This window comes from Agelaius tricolor, unplaced genomic scaffold, assembly GCF_023055355.1.
Source record: "Agelaius tricolor isolate 1412-34295 unplaced genomic scaffold, bAgeTri1.0.p SCAF_25, whole genome shotgun sequence".
In the NCBI taxonomy this organism is placed as follows: domain Eukaryota; kingdom Metazoa; phylum Chordata; class Aves; order Passeriformes; family Icteridae; genus Agelaius; species Agelaius tricolor.
Genome location: NW_027269285.1, coordinates 8,191,422 through 8,213,223, shown reverse-complemented (window position 1 = coordinate 8,213,223; position 21,802 = coordinate 8,191,422). Strand labels below are relative to the sequence as shown.

The 21,802-nt window shown below is 49.5% G+C and overlaps 1 protein-coding gene across 8 annotated transcripts in view; it reads right to left on the bottom strand.

The window, feature by feature from the left end:
• GTF2IRD1 (GTF2I repeat domain containing 1) overlaps window positions 1-21,802 on the bottom strand; it is a 71,089-nt gene that overhangs the window by 35,031 nt on the left and 14,256 nt on the right. For 7 of the 8 annotated variants that reach the window (XR_011682343.1, XM_071447590.1, XM_071447587.1 and 4 more), the window contains exons 2-9: window positions 14,856-14,984; window positions 12,668-12,809; window positions 9,794-9,940; window positions 6,017-6,200; window positions 4,202-4,515; window positions 3,467-3,556; window positions 2,547-2,630; window positions 949-1,132 (exon numbers count right to left, since the gene is read on the bottom strand). Coding sequence is in view for 7 of the 8 variants with exons in the window: in XM_071447590.1 (XP_071303691.1) it covers window positions 949-1,132; window positions 2,547-2,630; window positions 3,467-3,556; window positions 4,202-4,515; window positions 6,017-6,200; window positions 9,794-9,940; window positions 12,668-12,809; window positions 14,856-14,984 (1,274 nt within the window). In the remaining variant the exon portion in view is untranslated. The remainder of the gene's footprint in view (window positions 1-948; window positions 1,133-2,546; window positions 2,631-3,466; window positions 3,557-4,201; window positions 4,516-6,016; window positions 6,201-9,793; window positions 9,941-12,667; window positions 12,810-14,855; window positions 14,985-21,802) is intronic. The other variant, XM_071447586.1, reaches the window with a different exon arrangement.

Genomic DNA, 21,802 nt, shown 5'->3' with positions numbered 1-21,802 from the left:
TAATTTAACTTATTAAACAAAGCTGCAATTAAATCAGGCTGGTTTTACAAAAAGAAACAGTGGGACCAAAGTAGCTGTTACTGGATCTTCAATTTCCAATGCAGACCATTGACCAGGATGTCACCTGTCTCCTGAATATTGTATTTTGGTGTACCCACAACTTTGCTCATAGGAGCAAAATATGTCCAGGCCACATCCCACAGCCTGATCCAGCCTGGACAAAGCAGGACAAAGTGGCTTCTCTACCAACTGACATCAGGAAAGCTAATTCCTTTCAGGATGCCTGAATTCCATCAGTGATGGTGATTTTAGCCCCCTTGGGAGGCTTGTCCAGGATTTCTCTGTGTTGTAGTTTCCCACCTCTAGGCATGGAACAACACAAGTGCTGCACAGGCAGGGACTGGATAAATCAATGTATTATAGAGCAGATTTTCCTGACAGAGAAGCAAAGAGAGATTGCACAGCACAGTGATAACTAGGAATACATCCACTCCTCCTACCCAGTGGAAAGGCAGACACCTGGATTCTTATCACCAGATACAGAGGATGTGCACAAGTGATCAGTGAAAAATAAGGTGGATGGGAATCCCTGTGAGAGTATGGATGTTCCTCCCTGCACCCAGGGGCATCGCTCCCATCCACAAATGTCACTGAAGGTGCTGTAGCCAAATGTTTGGGGTGCCATTGGCAGTTTGGTGGCCATGATCACTTAAAACAGGGTGGCAGAGCTTGGTTGGGGGTCATCATGGTACAGCCAGCTCAGCCACATCCTGGCAGAAAGGGAGAGAGATGAAAACCAGGGGTTTGCAGGGAGAAAGAGCTGTCTTATGAAAGAGGGTGAAATGAGTTTTTGCTGTCAAAACAAACCCTGTGAGCATGGAGGGAGCACAGCTCAAATCCCTGACACCCTTGAGCCATACACTTCCTTCTGCTGTCCTTGCCACCCACCTTTTGATGACAAAATGGATGTTGTGCCTCTCCTCCAGGATCCTTTTGAGCTTGGGGACCCCATAGGTGCAAGGTCTTTTGAAAGGGATTTTGTCTGGGATGCCAATGATCTCCACTGCCTCGGGGTCACAGGCAATCTTCCTGTATGGCACAGGGACCATGTGGTCTAACCCCAAGGCTTCAGCTGCAAGATGAACACATGGCTTTCATTTACACCAGTGCTTTGTCTTTTACTGGTGCTAAAACAAAGGTGTGAAGGTTTGAACTCAAGCAGAGCAAATGCCTTCTGCTCTCTTCTCTGCTTGTCCCAGAAAGAGAGCTCCAGGAGCAGCTCTCCCATGGGAAATGGGACAAAAAGGAAAGCAGCAGTAAACACAGCTAAGTGTCTTCAAAACTCCCAGACATGCCCAGTGATGCTCAAACCAGGAGTGAGCTGGCCCAAATATCATTCCCAAACTCCCAAATATAATTCCCAAACTCCTTGTGACCCACCCCAGCAGGTTTGTGAGCTCTAGGATTCACAAACTGCACACTATGTGGAATCATAAAATAGTTAATGTTGGAAAAACCCTCTAAGATTGATTCCAGCTGTTAACCCAGCAGCAGCATGTTCACCAAACCATGTCCCCAAATGCCAGGTCCATATGCTTTTTTTGAACATTTCAAGGGATGGTGACACCATCACTACCCTGGGCAGCCTGTGCCAGTGCATGACAATCCTTTCAGTGAAGAAATTTTCCCCAGTGTCCAATCTAAACCTTCCCTGGAGCAGCCTAAAGCAATTCCCTTTAATTCTATCACTTGTCACCTGGGAAAAGAAACTGAGTCCCACCTTGCTACAGCCTCCTTCAGCTAATTGTAGGGAGTGGGAAGATCCCCCCTGAGCCTCCTTTTCTCCAGGCTGAGCCCCCACAGCTCCCTCAGCTGCTCCTCATCAGGCTCGTGCTGCAGACTCTTCCTAAGCTCTGTTACCTTTTGGACACACTCCAGTGCCACATCTCTAAATCACAATTTAAAAGGCTTGTCTCAAGCCCATATACAACTCACAGGTGACACAGCACACATCTACAGCCCATCTGTAACTCACAAATTACACAGCCTGATAGAGATGGCACAGCTGAAGCACCCACCAGCCCCCAAGTGATTTCCCAAGCTTCCACCTGCCCAAATGCTCAGGAGCTACACCAAAAGCACTGCCCATGTCAAAGGGAGCACCAACAACATATCCAAGCCATGCAGATGGAGAAAAAAGCAGCTGCAACAACAACCACCTTCTTTTTACCTGCCACATGTAAGTAAAAGGACCACGTGCCACCACTCCTGGTGCCCAAGTGTTATGATCCAGCAAGCCACATTCCCAGACAGGGCTGTTTTACAGCCCAGTTATAAATTCCTTGACTATGGTGTGGGGCTCCAAACAGAAATATTGACATAACCTTCAGGAGACTGGGAGCTGCTGAGCTAAATGTGTTAGGAAGAGCAGGGAGCTCTAGCATATGGCTTCTGCTGCTGTGTTAGGGAACAAAAATGATTGCTATATAATGATATGCAATCCACAAGCACTGCAGATGCATAATGGGATATTAACTCCTACTCACCATATCTGCTGTTAAAAAGAATTTGCACGCACTCCCTAAGGGTGTTGATGTCTTCAGTTTCTTTTATAAAACTGTCCCACTTATCTATCAAAACAAAATACAAGAAATAAGAAACTTCCATATGGTTCATACACAGCAGATGCACTTTTCTCCTGCAAAGTGCTGCGAAGCAGGAACAAGACTTTAAAAATTATTTCCCTGCTCCTGAGAGAATTTTGCCAGGCTGGCAGATAAGGTCTGGGTTTCTCCAACCCCTGACCTAAGCACTCGCCTTGGCATGTACAAATTCCCAAGAAATGACCCCATAAAATTTCTCAGCCCTGGAATGAAAGACCCTCATGGACAGAGCCAACTTCACCTGGAATGAACCCTTGAAAGGTACAGCCCTTTCACAAGTGGATCTTTTCTGTCTTCTCCTCTTTCCTAACTTTCCCATCCGTATTTTTTTCTCCTCTTCAAGACAGGCAGGAGTTTTTAGGCTGCATTTCCCTAGTGTGCAGTGGAGGTAAGGAAATGGCAGTCTCCTCCTCACTGCTGATCCCCCCAGGCACTGCTGCAGAATCCCACTGGGACTCGTGGCTTTCAGTAATTTGGAAATAATGCCAAGTTTTCAGCAGGAATGTGCTGTTTGCAGCTGGGGCAAACAGCCTTTCCCAAAGCCATGCCTTGGTTTCCTGTGCAGGAAGCAGAGATGGAATTCCCAGCCAGCCAGCAGTGCTCAAGGACCACTAGCAGCATCTTGGAATGGCAGGGATGGACTGGAGCAGAGAAGAAGGTCTTGGCTCCAATGTGAGATGCATCCCCTCCAGCACTGCCAGATCCCTGCAGAGTGTGGAGAGAGCTGGGAGACTGCTGGGGAGAGATGTGGTGAGGGGAAACCTTTCAGGAAGGCTGCCTTAATGCTGGAGCAGGACACAGACCTGTCTTGTCATGGACGATGGAGAAGAGGATGCGCTTGGATGAGTGCACATTCTGGATCAGGGGACCTCCGGAGACTGATGATTTCTGTCCTGGACAAGAGGGGAAACAAGGAGAAAGGGCTGATGAGAGCCTGATCCATGCTCCAGACACCACAACAACACCCTGAGTGCTGTGCCCTGCCACCCCTTCTGGCTCTCCTCCATGCACCCTGGCCTGTGACACCTGCTGTGGTGCTGGCCAGACCAACCCTTGCCATCCCCATTCCCTTTTGGGCAGATGCCTTTCTGGCCCGGTGCCTCTCTGGCCTTTGCTGCCTTTCTGGCCTGGTGGTGCAGGCCCTGTCATTTTGGGGCAAAACTAAAGGTGTGCCCTGCCACTTGGGGCAAAACCAGAGGTGTGCCTGTCACTTGGGGCAAAACCAGATGTGTGCCCTGACACTTGGGGCAAAACCAGAGGTGTGGCTGCCACTTGGGGCAAAACCAAAGGTGTGCCTGCCACTTGGGGCAAAAACCAGATGTGTGCCCTGCCACTTGGGGCAAAACCAAAGGTGTGCCTGCCACTTGCAGGCACCCAGGGAAGGCCTGTGGCCGTGCAGCACGGCAGGGGCTCTGCTCACTCCCACACAGGCCAAGCTCTAGGCTGGTTTTCATCCCAGGAATTCCAACAGCCCCTAGCAGGGCCAGGGCTGGGCAGTGCCCCAGGCCCTGAGGGGAGAGCACACTCCAGGCTATTACCACAGCAGTCGCTGTACTCCTGTGAGGAAGGCACCTTCAGCTCTGCCGCCGGCCGGGCCAGCAGCGCCTCGCCCGCCGCCGCTGTGGGCCCGGGCAGGCCCGAGGACGCCTCCTGCTTGAGGTCGATGGCGACGGGGCCGGGCAGAGAGACGCCGTAGAGGAAGTTGGTGATAGCAATGGCCGAGGGGGCGTCCTGCGAGGTGGGTTTGGCCACGGGGCCGTTGGCACCAGAGTCTCGGCTGCCCTTGGAGGCGAGGGAGGAACAAGTTAACTCGATGTTGGGGTTGGGCTCTCGGCTGGGCTCATCTGCTGGCCTGAGGGGAAGGAAGGGAGAAGAGGAGGGAAAAACAGGTTCCTTTGAGCCCATGGCAGTGCTAAGGTGCAACAAGAGAGGATGTGGATGAGGAAGAAGAGCCATGCCTGGGAGGGTGGGACACCACCAGCTGCCAGGCTTCTTGTTGAGGAGCACCATGAAGACCATTACAGGTTAGAGCACCTCTCCTATTTGGAAAGGTTAAGAGAGTTGAGATTGTCCACTCTGGAGGAGAGAAGGCTCTGGGGAGAACATACTCTGGCCTTCCATTACCCAAAGGTACTGGAGAGCTGGAAAGGGACTTTTGACAAAGGCAAGGAGTTACAGGACAATGGGGAACGGTGTCAAACTGAAAGAGGGTTAGTTTGGATTGGATATTAGGAAGAAATTCTTCCCTGTATGGGTGGTGAGGCCCTGCCACAGGTTGCCCAGGCAAGCTGGGCCTGCCACATCCCTGGAAGTGTTCAAGGCCAGGCTGGATGGGGCTTGGAGCAGCTTGGATAGTGGAAAGCATCCCTGCCCACAGCAGGGGCTGGAACGAGATCATCTTTAAGGTCCCTTCCAACCCAAACCATTCTATAGTTCTGTTCTGTGATTCAGAAGTTACATCCATCACTCAAACTCCTGAGCATCTTCAGGCACCTAAATGGTTCTTGTCTTCTTTAAGTGGAGCTGGTTAGTCAAAGCTGGTTAGTTCAAAGCATTTTTTTTTTTAGCTAGGACCAAGCTGCACAGCTCCATGCCCAGTGCATTTAAGGGGTAAAACCTTTTATGACCACAATCACTTGGCTCCATTGCCTATGCCAGCCCCCAGCACCCATGGCACATTCAAGGGGGAGGTCAGTCAGCCTGCAAATGAGTTTCAGACTGAAGAAACCAACGTGCTCCACATGAGACAGGGAGCCACAAGCTCACAGACAGCACAAATTCTGCGTGTCCTACTTTTAGCTGTCTCAGCCTGATTTTCCAGAAGCATCAAGCCTTTAGAGGAGGTATTTGGTCATGCTCAGCATTTTTCTGAATGGATCTGAGGTGCTGCCAGCAAAGCAAATGCAGGGAAAATGCACCTAAAACTACTGAACCCCTTGCATAAATGTGGCCAAAAGGGGGAGTTTGCTCTGCTGCAGTCCCCCACTTCCCTCCTTGCCTGGCATTAAAAAACCCATTTCAGCCTGGGAAGACACTTGCAGCATTTACCCTGGAAATCCCTCTGGAGACAGAAAAGCACTTAGCTTACCGCAGTGGAAATTTTGGCAGAGACACATAAAAAGATGCAGTTAATGTGCATGTTTACACACACTTTTTATAGAAATGAGCCTGAAATGGACTCAAGCCCCCCAACACGAACAAATCTCTGTGCAAGGCTGGATTTGGCATGGCTGGACCCAGGTTTGTGGGTCCTGAGGAGAAGCTGGGACATGGGAGGGACCCTCCTGCCTGTGCCACCATCCCAAGGGCTCGGGGCTCTCTTGCTCCTCGGAGATCCCCAAAATTAAAATTACCTTTTTAGCCTGAAGCGGATGCTGTGGCTGTGCTCTAGGATGGCCATCAGGGATTTCACATCATACTCCAGGGGTTTCTTAAAGCTGATTCCCTCAGGCAAGCCAGTCACTGCCAGCGAGCCTGGCTCTTTCAGGAACCTCTCGTAGGGCAAAGGGACCACGCTGCTCTTCCCCATGGCTTCACCTGGGGAGGGGACAGAGTTACACACTGACAAACACCCTGTGCCCCTCACCATGGCTGAGCTGGGCTGGAGGACTAAATGCAAGAGCAAGAAATCCCAACAGGATCATTCGGAGAAAAAAAACCCATTCCTACCTTCACACTTAGCATGCAAGGCACTCCAATTCCTTTCTAAAAGCACTAATTAATAAAAAGCTCATAAAAGCCAATAAACAGATGTCTCATCATTCAGGTTTCACAGCAGAATCCTCAGTTGGGGTCACTTGGCACAAGCTCACCCCTGGGAGTGCCCAGCCATATGCCAGCGAGGTACATGGCCATCAGCAAGGTGGGAGGGAGCCAAGGGCTGACAAAGAAGGCAGAGGAGCTCACAATGATTTTTATCTCATGCTTACTGAGATATTCTGGGAACCTCATTTCTAGTCAGTTTTCTTATTTTACCTCCTGGAAGAACGGAAAACAGTTTGATTGCTGTTGCTGTCAAGCAGCTTTGATTCACTTTGACAGACAAGGAAAAAAACCAAAACCAACAATCTCCCTCCATCCCAGTATTCACAGACAGCTTGAACATTGATATATTTGACTGCACAGTCCCCTCCAGCTGCCCAGAACTCTCACCTGCTCCCCTCAACACTGGCAACACAGTCCCATCATGTCCCCACCACGTGCCTCTGGCTCCATTTTACCTCTGCCACCAAAATCTCCCTAAGGAGTCAGGTACAAATTGCTTTTCCTTCCCTTGTAGCAGCATTGCCATTATATAGGGATTTTTTAAACCAGATAAAGAGCCTGTGTGCCCAGACCAGGGCTGCTCTGCTATACTTTGCAGGCAAAATACCATCAGAAAAACAGCCTGCTCTGAAGGATTTCAAAACCCTCAAGCCAGTCTCTGGGGAAAAATTACTTTGGAAACCAACTCAAGCCACTGTGATCAATAAACATGGTGCTGAAAGCATGAAGCACAAGAAACAGCCATGCAGGAATGCAACCTGGCTGGCAAAGCAGTGTCCAGATGCAGAACATCTGGTGGCATGATACAGTGCCTGCACCTTCATCTCCAAGCTGAGGGGCAGACAGAGAAGGTTATAGAACCTTTAAGTTGTTGAGGGATTTTATACTGTGGATTTTCTTTCCAATCTTTTATTTTTTTTCCCTCTTCTTAAAAAAAAAACCCAAACCAAAAGATCTTACAGAAATACTGCAAATCTTGTGACACTGCCAGCAAGTCCTTACTAAAAGTGATTTCTTCACCATGTCCCCTGAAGGAATGTATTATAACTAACAATGTGCAACTTGCACAGGCCATTAAGGCTTCTTATAGGGAGGATTGATAATATTTTAATTAAGCAAATGACCAAAGTTTTAAAATAAGCCTTTGAACCATGACATCATGAGTTTACTTGCTGCAAGCTGACAGTTTCCCTGCCCCAATGTGCTGGCTCTAGCAGCTCTCCACCTCTCTTCATCACCTCTCTTCATGATTGGGAGAAGCTCCCAATGTCCACAGTGGCTCCTTATCAACCCAATGCTCAAGAAATCCCCAAACATATTTTTATGGGGACTGTGTTATTGTCAAGGTGACCTTCAGAAGCCTTGCACTGCTGCACAGAGACTCATGGTTTGGCTAAAGAGACAATAATCATCATTAATGCCTGTTTAATAGAAGTCACTGGTAATCAGTCATCCTGTTGGTGCAGAGATTACCAGGCTCTGGAGGGAATCTTTTTGACTGAGCATTTTAAAAGATTTTTTGTTTCCAATCCTTATTGATGAAAGGACAAAAAAAAAAAAAAACAACAAAACCCTAAGAATCTTAATTGTTAAACTCACACAGTCCTCTCAGTGTTACAAACAGAATCACCCTGGGGCATCTGCTGTCTCCTGTGTATTTCTCCCCACTCAACCAGGAGAGGCCTTTCCCAGTGGGAATGAAGGGAGGGGAGCAGCAGCTTTGTCAGGTTTCACCACAGAGAGGCTCAAGGATGGAAACAGCTGACATTACTGAAGCAGCAGCAAAGGCAGAATTACACCCAGTGCCAAAGCCAAAACTGCTGTCCCAGGGATGCCCAACCTTCTTCTGGCCATGCTGGGTAGAGGACATGGCCAATGTGTCCCACACACCTCCATACACCTTGAAACTGTAAAAAGCCTTACTAATCATCCAATGGATGGGCTGCCTTGTTCATAAAGCCCATGCAGATGCACCCTGATCAAGCTTTTCTAATGCAATTATATAATTATTGTATGTCAGATTTTAATAATTCACATATTCCCAAGAGGACAGCAAAGTTTGGCACTGTACCTGCAGCAGGACAATGAGACCTGCAGCCTGGACCGGCAAAAAACACCCTCCTCATTCTGTTCCCTTGGTTCTTCTGCATCATCCCTTCCTTCATCCTTGGGCCCAGCCTTTGGAAGGCAGCAACAGGATCTGATTGCTCCCAATAATGGGAATATTGCCTCTAAGTCCTTTAAGTGGCTTCAGAAAATTTCAGTGACTGTCTGTCCCAGGGGAGAAGAGATGCCAGCTCCCTTTTCCTGTCTGTGAAGCTTGTGGAAGATGCCAACAGCCAGCAGCAGCAGCAAATCCTGCATGTGAGCCCAGCCTGGTTGGTGGCATCTCCTGTTGTGTGGGAATGCCCATTCCCAGATCACATCCACAATCAGGGGCACTCAGGGAGCCCTGCACAGCCCAGCAGGTGATTCTACATGAATCTCAGCTGGTGATGGGGAGCTGCAGCCAGGAAAGACCAACACCCAGTCCTGCAGCTGCTCCAGCCACAGGGCCTGAACTCCCTAAAGCATCATGCAGAACTAACACAACCTCTCAGCAGCATGGGGGAATAACTGGGGCTCTGTTTTCCCAAGCCAGTTTTGCTTTTCCTACCCTGACTAGCACAGCTGTAGAGGCGCTGCCAGGGGATGAGTAGTGGCATGGCCACTACTGCCAGCTGCTCCACAGGGGTTCCAGTGGGTCCTTGTCAGTGAGAAGGTGCTGCTACTGCTCAAGCCACTGCAGATTGGGCTGGAAGGAGCTCTGCAACCCACTGGGTTCCATACCAACAGCCATATGGTCATCTATATTTAATTGCAGAAGCTTTATTGCTGGGGATGATGCATGTGCTGGAGCGGCACCACCTCGTCTCTGGAAGTTGGGGCTGCAGGGCCACATGCTAGAAAATCATCTGTTTTCTTTTTAAATAGACTTGCCAGGGAAAAGAGAGAGTGAATCTGCAGAGCTCCAACACAGTGCTATGAAAGAGGTGCTGTGGATGCAGTGGCAGGGATAAAAGGTGTGCATGGAAATCACATTAGAGGCTTCCCCTGGTCAGGGAACACAAAGGATGCTTCATTCAGCCCAGGGATTTTTTTTGGCTCAGTTTGGGGCACTGGAAAATTAAGAAGCAGTGGCCAAACCCCATCTCAATGCAGTGCTAACTCTGTACAGGAGCACATTTCACCCTGCCCTGCCAGGCACCTGCTCCCACGCTGAGGAGCTGGGCTGGCATGAAAGCCACAGCTGGTGGCAGTGCTGGGCAGCTCAGTGAGCCCCAGGGACATTCCATATCCCCAAAGGGAAGCATGAAGGTTCTTACTATAAAGCACATCAAACACTTCCTCTACCATCTTCCTGAGGAGGTACACATCTGATCCCTGGTCCGGGGAGACCCTGAGCACCCTTTGCCCGCACTCCTTTGCCTTCTTCTGCACCTCTGCATCCTGCTCCTTCCTCTGCTGGATTCCTGAGGGGGAGAGGAGAAAACAGGAGTCACTGTGGTGAGAAGGCAAGTGTCCCAGCCCTCCCACCCACCTCAGGCCCCAGCTTGGATGATCCCAGCAGCCCCAACATGCAGGGAAAGGTACTGGCAATAGGCAGTGGTGCCAGCACTCATCCGGTGCCTGCCCCCTTTTCCCTGGCTTCTCCCACTCAGCCAGACTGAAACAGTTATGGCTAATTGGGCAGTCCATTTCTAGTCTCTGGTTTCAATCTGCTTAGCCTTCAATCTCTCAGGAAAAGAAAATCCTCCTTTCTTGGAGGCTTTTTTACCCTTCAGCATCACGTAGCTCAGTAATACCAGCTATTTCCTGCTAATTTCCCCCATTAAACCTCAAATAAAGCATATCTTCAGCATTGACTTCTTTGCATCTCTAAATGCACAGAAAATTAAACACTACAAATGCATTATTGCTGTTCTATCCACAGTAATTTGCAAGGGATTTTTGGTGACAAAGGACTAATTCCTTCATCCTCGACAGACTCCTACTGGCAGTCGGGCCTGGATGCTGCCTGGGTGCTCAAGGAGCTCACAGATCTTTCTGTGGAAAAAGTCCATGGCTGGGACATCACAGGGAATGGTCAAGAGCAACATAGGACACACACAGAACTGGACACAGCAAAGTAAACAGCCACCATTCCACCCCTGGAAAGCTCCTCTTTTTTGGGGTGTTTAACCAAGGTTGTGAAATGCATCTGCATCCTCCAAGTACTGCCTCTCCCTCCTGCACTGACATTAATTCTGATCACTGTCAGCTCCCCCCTGCATCATGAGAGGCAGGACCAGAGGCTCAGATAAAGGAGGGTGCTCAAGCAAGGTCTGCATCCCAGAGAGATAAGAGGCTTCTTACATCTCCAAGTGATGTCTGCTTTAGATTAATTCACATCTTTCTAAGAGGGCAGCAAGAAATCAGAGGCACTTCCAGGGATACTTTCCACTGTGTGCCAGTTGTAAGGGCTTTATGGAGTGGAGTTGAGTCTGGGCCTGTATAATTCAAGACAGAGTTATCACATTTCACCCTGTCTGCAGCATCATCCCCTTTACTCAAACCCCATCCTCAAGATTGCTGTTTTCAACCAGGCATGACTATTTCTTTTGGACAAAAGTATCAATGAAACCAAAAAGAGGGGAATCAAGATCTAGTGCCAGCTGCTTTGCCCCTGCACAGCTGTAGGGCATCAACCAGAACATATCATGGAATCAGAGAACAAGTTTGGGTCAAGAGAGCCCTTAAAGACCATCTGATTCCACTCCCCTGCCATGGGCAAGGACACTTTCCACTAAACCACATTGCTCCAAGCCCTGTTCAACTTGGCCTTGAACACTTCCAGGGATGGAGCAGCTGCAGCTTCTCTGGACAACCTATCCCAGTAGCTCATAACACTCAAAAGAAGAATTCCTTACTATCACCTAACCTAAATCTATCCTCTTTCAGTTTAAAACTGTTCTCCCTTGTTCTATCATTATCTGCCTGGAAAAAAGGCACTCTCCCTCTTTTTTCACTCCCCTTAGGTACTGGAAGGAGCTCTCAGGATTCTCTGGACTGTTCTCCAGACTGAACAACCTCTCAGCCTAAGGAAACACAAGAGAGTTCCCTCCCTTTGGCCACCCCACTGCCATCCACATCTTGAGGGTGGTGGGAAGGGAAGGCAGAGCTGCCCATGAATGTAGGGAACATCTCCCAAATGCCTCCTGTCCTGCAGAATACAGTGGAGGAAAACTAACCAGGATGTGAGAGGATGGAATGGTGGAGTGGGCCAGCATCCGCCCAGGGCAGCAGGATGAGCCATGGCAGGGAGCTGCTCCTGTAGAGCCATGCAGTGAACAACACAGTGACCTGGGCAGCTTCATAGCACTGGTGTCACCAGAGCAAACCCTTCCTGAACAATCTCTCCAATGGATTAAGCACCCATGTGCTTTCTGTCAACACCATGTATTTCTCTCCACTGACATCCCACTGCAGAACAGATCTGGTTTGGTGTCCTCAGCACCACCAAAACCAGATCCCATTCCAGTTCCACACTGACTGAGGAAAGCAGTAGTCAGCATGCTGGGGATGATGCTGTCCAAGAAAAGAGGTCCCCATTCACAGAACGGCTCCCACCCTCCCTTCAGCTCCCAGACCGTTTTTTGGAAACTGGCAGAGGTACAGAGCTGGGACAGAAGGCCTGCAGTACACAGATATCCCTCAGACCCTTGGTGAATCTGATCTGAGACTGGGGGAACACAGCTCCTCCTCAAGGTATCCTGTCACCACTGTTCATCCCTCAAAGACACAAGCAACTCCACAACAACAACCAATTCATTCCTGTTTTTCCAAAACCAGGAAAAAAGCCTTGGACTAAGAAAATCCTTCTGCTCCTGGGAAGATCACTAGGAAAAACTATTTCTGCTAAGTCCTCAAAAACCACTGCCAGATGCTAACAGCAACAGGGCAGCAGAGCAGCCATCCAGCCCTGAGCCACCTCAGGGATGCTTCAGGAGAGAAAACCCAGGGCATGCAGAGCCCTCCCTGGCAGGGAAGAGGCTCTGGCTGCAGCTCCCTCCCAATTCCTCCATCACTTCAAACACCCCTCATCCCCACGGACAGACAGACAGCACCGTGGTGCCCCCTCTGTACGCAGCAGGGCTCACAGCTGGCACAGCTGGAGCGCCAACCTCGGCATGGAAGATGGAGGAGCTGCAGATACTCACTGCAAAACTTCTGGAAGTCAGCCTGGAGCTCCTTACGGGCGCTGAGGAAGACCCTTCCCTTCTCAGTGCCCAGCACAAAGGCGCTCTCCTCGTGCACGGCGATGCAGGCGACCTCCGCGTTCAGCTTGGACAGCGCCGAGCACTGTTGGAGGCACCAGGTCAGCACAGCACAGGCTGGGGGCAACATTCCTCCTTCCCACCCCTCCTTCCCACCCCTCCTTCCCACCCCCTGCCATTTCCCAGTGGGGTTTTATCCTTCCCATCAAAGCAGTGTTCTGGTTTATGGCAGAATTTCATGGGTTTATGGCATTGCCTAAAAAATTTCGGTGACTTTACAGCTCTACAAAAATACTCAGCTGGAAAACAAGAGCTATTAACCCATCGTTTTATTTCACTTTTTCCTAGCCTAAAAATAAACATTTTATTGCATTTCTTTAAAAAAAAAAACATTCCTGCAAAAAAAAAAAACTAACAAAAAACCCACACCACAACCAACAACAATTTGCATTTTTCCACCAGCTCTAATGGAATAAGGAACACGGGAATCTTATTTCAGCTGCAGAACACTAATATGGTCAAAGTCCAGATTAGTGGAACGATTCTTCTTGTACAGTTATGCAAAACAACAAAGAGATGGAAAAAACTTCTTCCATTAATCCATTTTATGTAACATGCCCTTCCTGCTCTGCATAATACACATGTATATGCATTTTTATTAGTATTTTTATATTATAATAGTTACTCAGTGCTAGCAGCCTGAGTCATATTCCTATAGCTACAGCACTGGTGCTAGGTAGATGCTATCCCCAGGTCATCATTTAAATGGGTAAAAAAAGGGGAATTTTCCTAGCATCAGCCCTGGTTAGGCACATCAACAACCCCACAGGGGAGTTGGAGGATGCTGGCAGCCAGGGAGGGAGAAGGAGAGCAGGGGGGTTACATGGAGCAACCCCCCTAAGGTACCTCCAGCTCCCTGCACACACCTGCAACAGGCTTCACTTGTGTGGGCTTAAACCAGCTTCTCTGCTAGGTCATTTTACCTCCTGCTCACCTTCTTCAAGGAGGCACTGAATCAAATCCCACAAAACAGATATTTTCAAGAAGTCTCCTTTCAAAACCCAGTCACTAAGACAAGTATTTTGCTCAAAATGTCCAACACTCAAAAATAAACACAAAAACTAAGGTATGTGAGATTTGGGTGCAGAACAATTCCAAACCCTAAGCCTGCTTGGTGACATGCATGTGGCCCTGTGGTTTATTTACCAGGCACACAGGCAGCTAGGTTTCAGTGAGCACAGAGCCTGCCACTCTGAAGGGCTGGGATAAAGGCTGAATTTCAGGAGCAGCTTGGCTCCCTGGCCCCTGTGTAAGCACCTAACAAGGACTGCATAACAATGAATATTCGTTAAGAAGCCAAACTATGGTAACATAATTTGTTGCACAGGATGGCAAGTATATAAATCATCAAAGCTGCTTGGGGTGTGTAGGCTCTAGGGAACCTGCTCCTTAGTGGGGTAGTGATGTCAAAGAGAAGGAAATTGGTATTAATGAAAAAACCTCTACCTGCATAGAGAGGAAAACATATCCTAGATAAATGCATTACATATGACTTGACTTTAAAAAGAGAGAGCTATTTAGCACATCTCATTGCATTAGACATTTGTTACTACACATCCTCTTTCCCTTATTGATCACATTCACAGTTAAAAATAAGATTAGCTCTGGTCCACAAGACTTAATCCAGACAGTTATCTTGTTTATGTAAGCACGGCTGACTTAGGCAAGGCTTTCCACTGGGAATTCTACGTCAAAAGATATGAAAGTTATTTTCTTTGTTCTCAGAGATAAAAAGCCATTGTTCTGCTGTTGTGTAAATGCTCACGGTAACATTGGTAAAACAGCAAGAAAAAAAAAAGCCAACCACCCTTCAGCCAGTTGATACCAACATAAATATTAATGGGAAAACAATACACATCTGAGATTAACTTGTGCTGGCTTTATGATCCTTATGGCTGTCAGGGCAGGAAAGGGTTTTTATTTCTCAGCAGTTCCCTGGGCTTTCCAGCAGCAGAGGAGAGCGGAATGAGCTCACCAGGCATCGTGTGCCAGCCCTGCACCCAGACAGCCTTGCTAAATGGAGGCCAAAGGAGGGAGGGGGATGGGGACAGGGGTGCCACCAGCCTCTTACCATGGAGTCTAAGGCAGACACTAAGCTGGTGATGATTTCATCTCTCTGGGGAAAAACCATGTTCCATTGGTCAGCTCTGGAGGTGGTGAGTGTCACATCTAAAGGCTTCCCTGCCAAGGCCATATTCACCTGAAAACAGAAAAAAAAAATGAAAGAGCTGTGCATCACTGTTACTAACAGAGAGCTGGAGCTGAGCCCCACCACAGAAACCCAACTACCATCATGTGCTACAGGAGCAATGCTGGCACAGGAACACGGGGAAACTGAGGCATGCAGAGAGGCCACAGCAGCCTGAGCCCCACAATCCCCATGAGTCCTCTGCTAAAGGCAGATAACTGCAGGAGCTGTTGAGCTGTAATCAAACCCTGGAGCCAATGCTGTGTGCACCAGCAGTGCCCAGATCATCTCTGCATTTGGAGCTCACCCTCGAGGAGATGCCACCACCACAGGGGCCACAGGACCAGCTGCATGGTGGGACACCCCAGATTGCAGCCTGTGGCCATGCAAGGCAGAGGATGTGGTGCTGAGTGGGCACAGAGCATTTCTGTGCCCGAGCTCTGATGGCAGCTGTGAGCAGCAGGTGATGGCTCTGTCCCCATGAAGACACCGTGCTGACCATCCTTGTGCCTCCTGCTCTAAATCCTGGGCAAGAGGAACTCCTGCCACCCAAAGTGTCCCTGAAACAGGTCAAAGTCACAGGGTGCTCTGAGATGCAGCTCATGGCAAGGGATTCCCTAATGAAATCACCCCACTCTGCAGTTCTTGTGTCAGGGGGAACAGGACGAGGTGCAGTGCAGGGACCACATATCTGAAAAGAGGCTCAGCCCAGAATCTCCATCTCACAGCCAAGTGGGGAAAATGCTGTGACCCAGCCACAAGTGCAGCAACAGCATCAGGTTCTTGCACCTCAGTGTTCATGTCTCATCTCAACTCATGGTAATGCCAGTGCTGCAGGAGCACTGAGGCAAGGTGTCACCCTCCAAACACCCATGCTGGGACACCCACACTCGAGACAGCAGCACCCCCAGCACCCAACACATCCCTCCCAGCTGCCACCCCTCCATCTGCAGGGCAGTCTTAATCCTGCAACCAAAGGGCAGCAAGTTAGCTCATAAACCACTTGAACCAGATCATAAATCATGTGCTCACAAATGGATGAAGGAGGCTGGAGAATCCCTAACAAGGCTGGATGGGCAGAAGGTGGGGAATATAGATGAAGCTGCCTGCACATAACTCAATTTACCACTCAGTTGATAACCACAGCTGCCCAGCCTCACTGAAAACATGGCTTAAAGGCAACAGCAAATCCCCAAATTCACCCTCCTGCCCTACTTTGCACCTGTGTCCAAGCAGAAGGAATTTGAATGCAAAGCAGAGTTGTGCTGCCCCACGAAATTGGAGAAATTGTGGGGTTTGGCCCAAAGTAACAAGCTCCCCCACACTGGCATCTCTGCAGGTGCCTGAGCACACACATGTTATGAAAGAATCACAGAATGATTTGGGTTGGAAAGAACCTTAAAGGCCATCTCATTCCTACCCCCTGCCACAACAGGGACACCTTCCACTATCCCAGGTTGCTCCAAGCCCTGTCCAATTTCCTTGAACACTTCCTGGATGGGACACACACAACTGCTCTGGACAAACTTCTATAAGGGTCTGCAACAAGCTAATGAAGAGGGGAGAGAAATCCCATGACACAATAATGACTGAATTTCTGGAATTGCTCTGGATGAGCCCTCCAGGTTTTTCCCCATGTTGCCAGCTCTTGAAAGCAGCCAAGCAGTGCAGGGGCTCCACTGGCACCTGCAGATGGCAGAGCTGGAAGCTCAGCCACACTAACTGTCACCCAGGAAAAGCCTTTCCCACCCATCTGACACTTTCTAACAAAGCTGATGGGCATCTCCTCCATGGTAATCCAGGGGGGAAGGAACCTGGCCTAAATAGGCATCAGCTTGGGAAATAAAGCAGGAAACTGAACCTATGGTCCTGCAGCTGGGCACAGAGCCCAGGTGTCCCCATGCTGGGGACAGGTCTCTGTCAGGCACCTCCAGCTTTACAGCAACACCAGGAACCAATCTGCCCTGCTCCAGCCCTGCAGTTTGTGCATGCAAAGATGGACAGACAGACAGACACACAAGAGCCCATTTCATCTGCAAGCTCCCAAGCAGCTTCCTGAGCACAGCTCTGCAGGAGCAGGGAACATGGAATTCCCTATTTTCATGGATGCTGTACTAATAAGAGGTGCCTTGTTGGAGGTGGCAGGAAACAGGGAGGTGCTGGTGGGGCCAATGCTGGGCACCAAGCTGAGCTGGGGACAGCCCCTGCCTTGCTCCAGGGACCATCACTCCCTTCCTCACTCCCCCAAGAACTTGCTTAGAAAACAGCAAGTTTTACTCTTAAAAACAGCAAAAGTTTTTACTTTGATGCCTGTACATGTTTCTGAGTGCCCTATTTATTACTAAATATGGCTTCTATGACATTCAGTTGCCTTCTAGCAGCATTTTGGAGAAGCAGTCCCTGCCTTGGTGGGGCTGGTTGCATCCACTCAGAGAGCTGCACCAACCTGCTCAGCCATGGCCTCCCACAGGAATCAGCACTTCCAGGGAAGAGATGCTCCTCTCTTGGCTGCTAAAAGCAAAGCCACAAGCTGGGTCTGGCTGCAGAGAGGGAACCAATAGGAAAGACAGGGATAACATCAATGGGAAATGGGGCAGGGGACCTGCATTCCCTTTCCTATCCTGCAAGAGATTGGGACAAAAAGAATCCCTTTCTCCTGGCTGATTGTTTAATAAGTAAAAGCAAGAATCACTCAACAAGAAAAAAAAAAACAACAACCCAAAACATAACAAAAAGATGACTCAAGTAACACAATGGGATTTTAAGGGATGGGGGGACAATGTTCCAGTAAAGCTTTTAATCATTTGTGGTCACAAAGAGCATGACAGTGGATTTAAGAAAGGGTGGAATAAAAGGGAGGAAAGAAAACTTCACCAGCAAGTGCTAGGCTTATTTAAATCAAATTAAGACACAGGGCTTGAAGTTGTTTGTCTAATTAAAGGGAAAGTCCTCTTTAGGAAAACTAGGGTAAACCATTCTTACAGCAGTTCAGGCTGGCAGCAGGGAGCAGGGTGGGCAGGATGGGTGCAGAGCAGCCTCCCTGGGACACCACCAATGGGTTGATGTCACCTTCCACAGGGGACCTGCTCCTGGGACAGCCCCACCACACCTCTGCAAACTGAATCTCAACCCCAAGAGCAATGGTTGGCTCAAGGACCATCACACCACTGTCACAGTGCCAAAGAAAACATTTGCACATTGTTTTAACATTTTTTAGGTTTTTTTTTTTAAAAAAGTTATCGAATTTTATTATTTTTTAATTATTTCTCGTCCACAAAGTAATCTCAGGGGAACAGGGTGCTGTGCAACAGCTGGCACAGGATGTCATCTCCTGCTTGGCTCTTACAACATCTCCCTTGATAATCCTGGGAAAGATTAGAAACTTGGCCCCGGGGCAGTTTCACTCATGAATCACCTGTGCTGCAGCAAAGGAAAAACCAGGCAGGCTCATGAACTCCTGTGGAATGGGCCAGGTGCCCCCCAGCCCTGCAGCCACAGCAGGCACATCCCCTCACCAGTCCCTCTAAGGTTTCCATGGAGCAGCTGGGGGTTAAAAAAAAAAAGAAAAAAAAAAGAGGAAAGAAAAAAATTGACCATTGCACTGGTCCTGCCCACAGTTCCACAAAATAGTGGCAGGAAATCATCCACTTGTTCATTTTTCCAGGAAAATTCTAGCTGTTGCCTCAGTGGTTCTGATGAGATAGTGGGAGGCCCAAATGAACGAAACCAAGTTCCAGCAAAAAAAAAAAAAAAAAATAAAACATATACATTATTATTATATTACCTGAGGTGCCTGGTGAGCTGGAGCCATTTGAGCAAAAAGCCCTGGAAACCCCACCAGGCACAGCAAGGGCAAAAGCTAGGGTAGGGACCAGGCTTCAATTTCCATTTGTGTTTTTTTCTCATTGCTTAAGCAAAAACTGCTCTCAGAGGAGCAGATGTGACCAAAGCCATGTTGGACACAGAGGCACTGTGACAGTGTCCCTTGCTTACCAAGCAGCTGTCCTTGGGTTTTCTGCTGCAGCAGTGGAGATACCTGCTCCACATGGGCAATTTGCTTTAACCCACCTGTCCTGCCCAGCTAAACCCTAAAATCCCTTACACCTAACTCAGTGCCAGCCTTCAGCCTCTGTGGCCACATCATCACCTCCATCTCAAGCAAATCATGCCCATGCCAGGCTGGTTTCTATGTCCCTAAGAGGTGGTTGGTGAGTGCTCCATCAGCAGCAATGGCAGTGGTACAGCAGATATAACTGTATTCCAGGGCACTCACAAAATGCCCAGAAATACACTCAACTGTCTGAACACCCTGAAAAGCCCTAAGCCATGCCCTGTGTGTGGGTGCCCCTGCAGCACAGCCCTCATGAGACAAACAAGGAGCTCTGGGTTTTGAGGGAGCCCAGGTGCTGTGCTGCCACACACCCCTGGTGTGAGAACCCTCTGCTGAGGACACATCTGATCCCCTAAATGTGGGTGTCCATGCACCCCCAGCCCCAAACCTGGTCTAACTGCTGCCACATCTCTCCACACATCCAAAAATTCCCTTTTATTTTGCTACGTTTCACAGAATCACAGGATGAATTAGGTTGGAATAGACCTTTAAGATCATCAAGTCCAACCTATGACTTAACACCTCCTCATCAACTAAACCATAGCACTGAGTGCCTTGTCCAGTCTTTTTTTAGACACAGCCAGGCACAGTGACTCCACCACTCCTGGACAGATAATTCCAGCACCCAATCACTCTTTCTGTGAAGAATTATTTCTAGATATCCAACCTAAACTTCCCTTTGGTGCAGCTTGAGACTGTGTCCTCTCCTTCTGTCAGTGCTGCCTGGAGAGAGAGCCCAACCCCACCTGAGCACAGGCACCTTTCAGGGAGTTGTAGAGTGATGAGGTCACCCCTGAGTCTCCTTTTCTCCAGGCTGAGCACCCCCAGCTCCCTCTGTGGCTCCTCACAGGGTTTGTGCTCCCAGCCCCTCTCCAGCCTCGTTGCCTCCTCTGGACGCGCTCGAGCGTCCCAAGGTCCTTCCCAAGCTGAGGGGCCAGAACTGGACACAGCACTCCAGGTGTGCCCTCAGCAGTGCCCAGTGCAGGGGCAGAATGACCTCCCTGCTCCTGCTGGCCACACCATTCCTGATCCAGGCAGGAGCCATTGGCCTTCTGAGCCCCCAGGGCACTCTGCTGGCTCATGGTCAGTCGCTGGTGACCAGCACCGCCAGGTCCCTTTCTGCCTGGGCACTGTCCAGCCACACCATCCCCAGCCCAGAGCATTGCAGGGAGTGATTGTGGCCAAAATGCAGGGCTGGGCACTTGGATTTATTAAACTGCATCCTATTGGACTCTGCCCATCCCTCCAACCGTTCCAGTCTCTCTGCAGAGCCCTCCTACCTTCCAACAGATCGACACAGGCTCCCAGCTTGGTGTCACCTGCAGATTTACTAATGAAAGACTCAATCCCCTCATCCATGTCGTCAATAAAAACATTGATGAGAGCTGGTCCCAGCACAGAGCCCTGAGGGACACCACTGGTGCCTGGCTGCCAGCTGGATGCAGCACTGCTCACCAGCACTCTCTGGGCCCATCCAGCCAGGTCTGAGCCCAGCACAGAGTGCTCCTGTCCCAGCTCTTCCAGGACTGCAAGTGTCAAGCTGCTATCATCTTTTCAAGGTGATACCTTTCTCCAAAGACTGAAAGCAGAGGGCTGGGGGGCAAACACCCTGTGGTGCAGTCTGGGCCACAGTGCTACCTGTACAGTGAGGATGCAAGCACTGCTTTGTGCCTGTGTCCCCACTGAGCCTGTAGCTCTTACCTCGCTGCCTCTCTGGGCTCTCCCAAAACCTCTATCTCCCCTCCCTGTTTCCTTCCAAGTGGGTAGTACAGGGCAGAGCAAGCTCTCATGACCAAACACCTCCTTCCCTGTTTTATTTTACCCACAAATCCCAAGGCACCTGCTGGAAAAGCTCCTCACATACACTGGGGCACTACAACGTTCAGCAGCATTGCTGCCTCGGCTCTGCTTTCCTGGATAATCTGGCACCTGCTGTGGTTTAGTCCCCCTTATAAAAGAAGCAAAGAGCAAACTGGGGCCTCCCACAGGGAAAAGTGTCTACCACAGGAATTTCACTTTCCATCTCCAACCAGGGCATAGCACTCTGCAGCCACCTTGATTTCCTTAAGCCTAGCCTAGGTGCATATCTTAATATAATATAATAAAATTATAGCAGGCTTCTGTCTAGTGCAAAGAGAGATAGAAGAGGATCAAGTGCCCTTCAGAAGCTGTATCTCATCTCCCCCAGGATAAACACTTCCATGGCATGGCAGCTGCAGGGGGATCACTGTGCCCGTGGAGCTCCAGCTTTCAGATCCAGACAAGTTTCCATGCTGCAATCTCACAGCAGGCAGGAGCAGAAGCTCTTGCTTCCAGCAACTGTTTCTTCATTTATTAAAGAAATTTTAAAGAAAAACAAGGCGGAAAAAAGTGTTAATTGGAGCATTCCCACCATAGCAGGGAGGGATGCTGAAAGCACCATGCATGGAAGGCTGGATCCTGCCCCAGCAGCCCCGTGTGAATGGTTGGGGTCAGCGAGGCCAAGATGAGCTTCAGGGTGGCTGCAGGGTGAGCAGAACCACCCAGCCACAGGGACCTGGGTGCCTGCACAGCTCCCAGAGCTGAGCCTCCCTGCCCAGGGGGATGCCCAGCCCCACAACTCTGCCTGCATCAGGGAGCTCAGCACCCCTTCCCATACAAAAGCCCTCTGCTTGGCGGTTCCTAGAAGGAGAGAGCAGATCCGGCACCTCCAACGCCAGGGCTCAGGTTGCACTTCCCA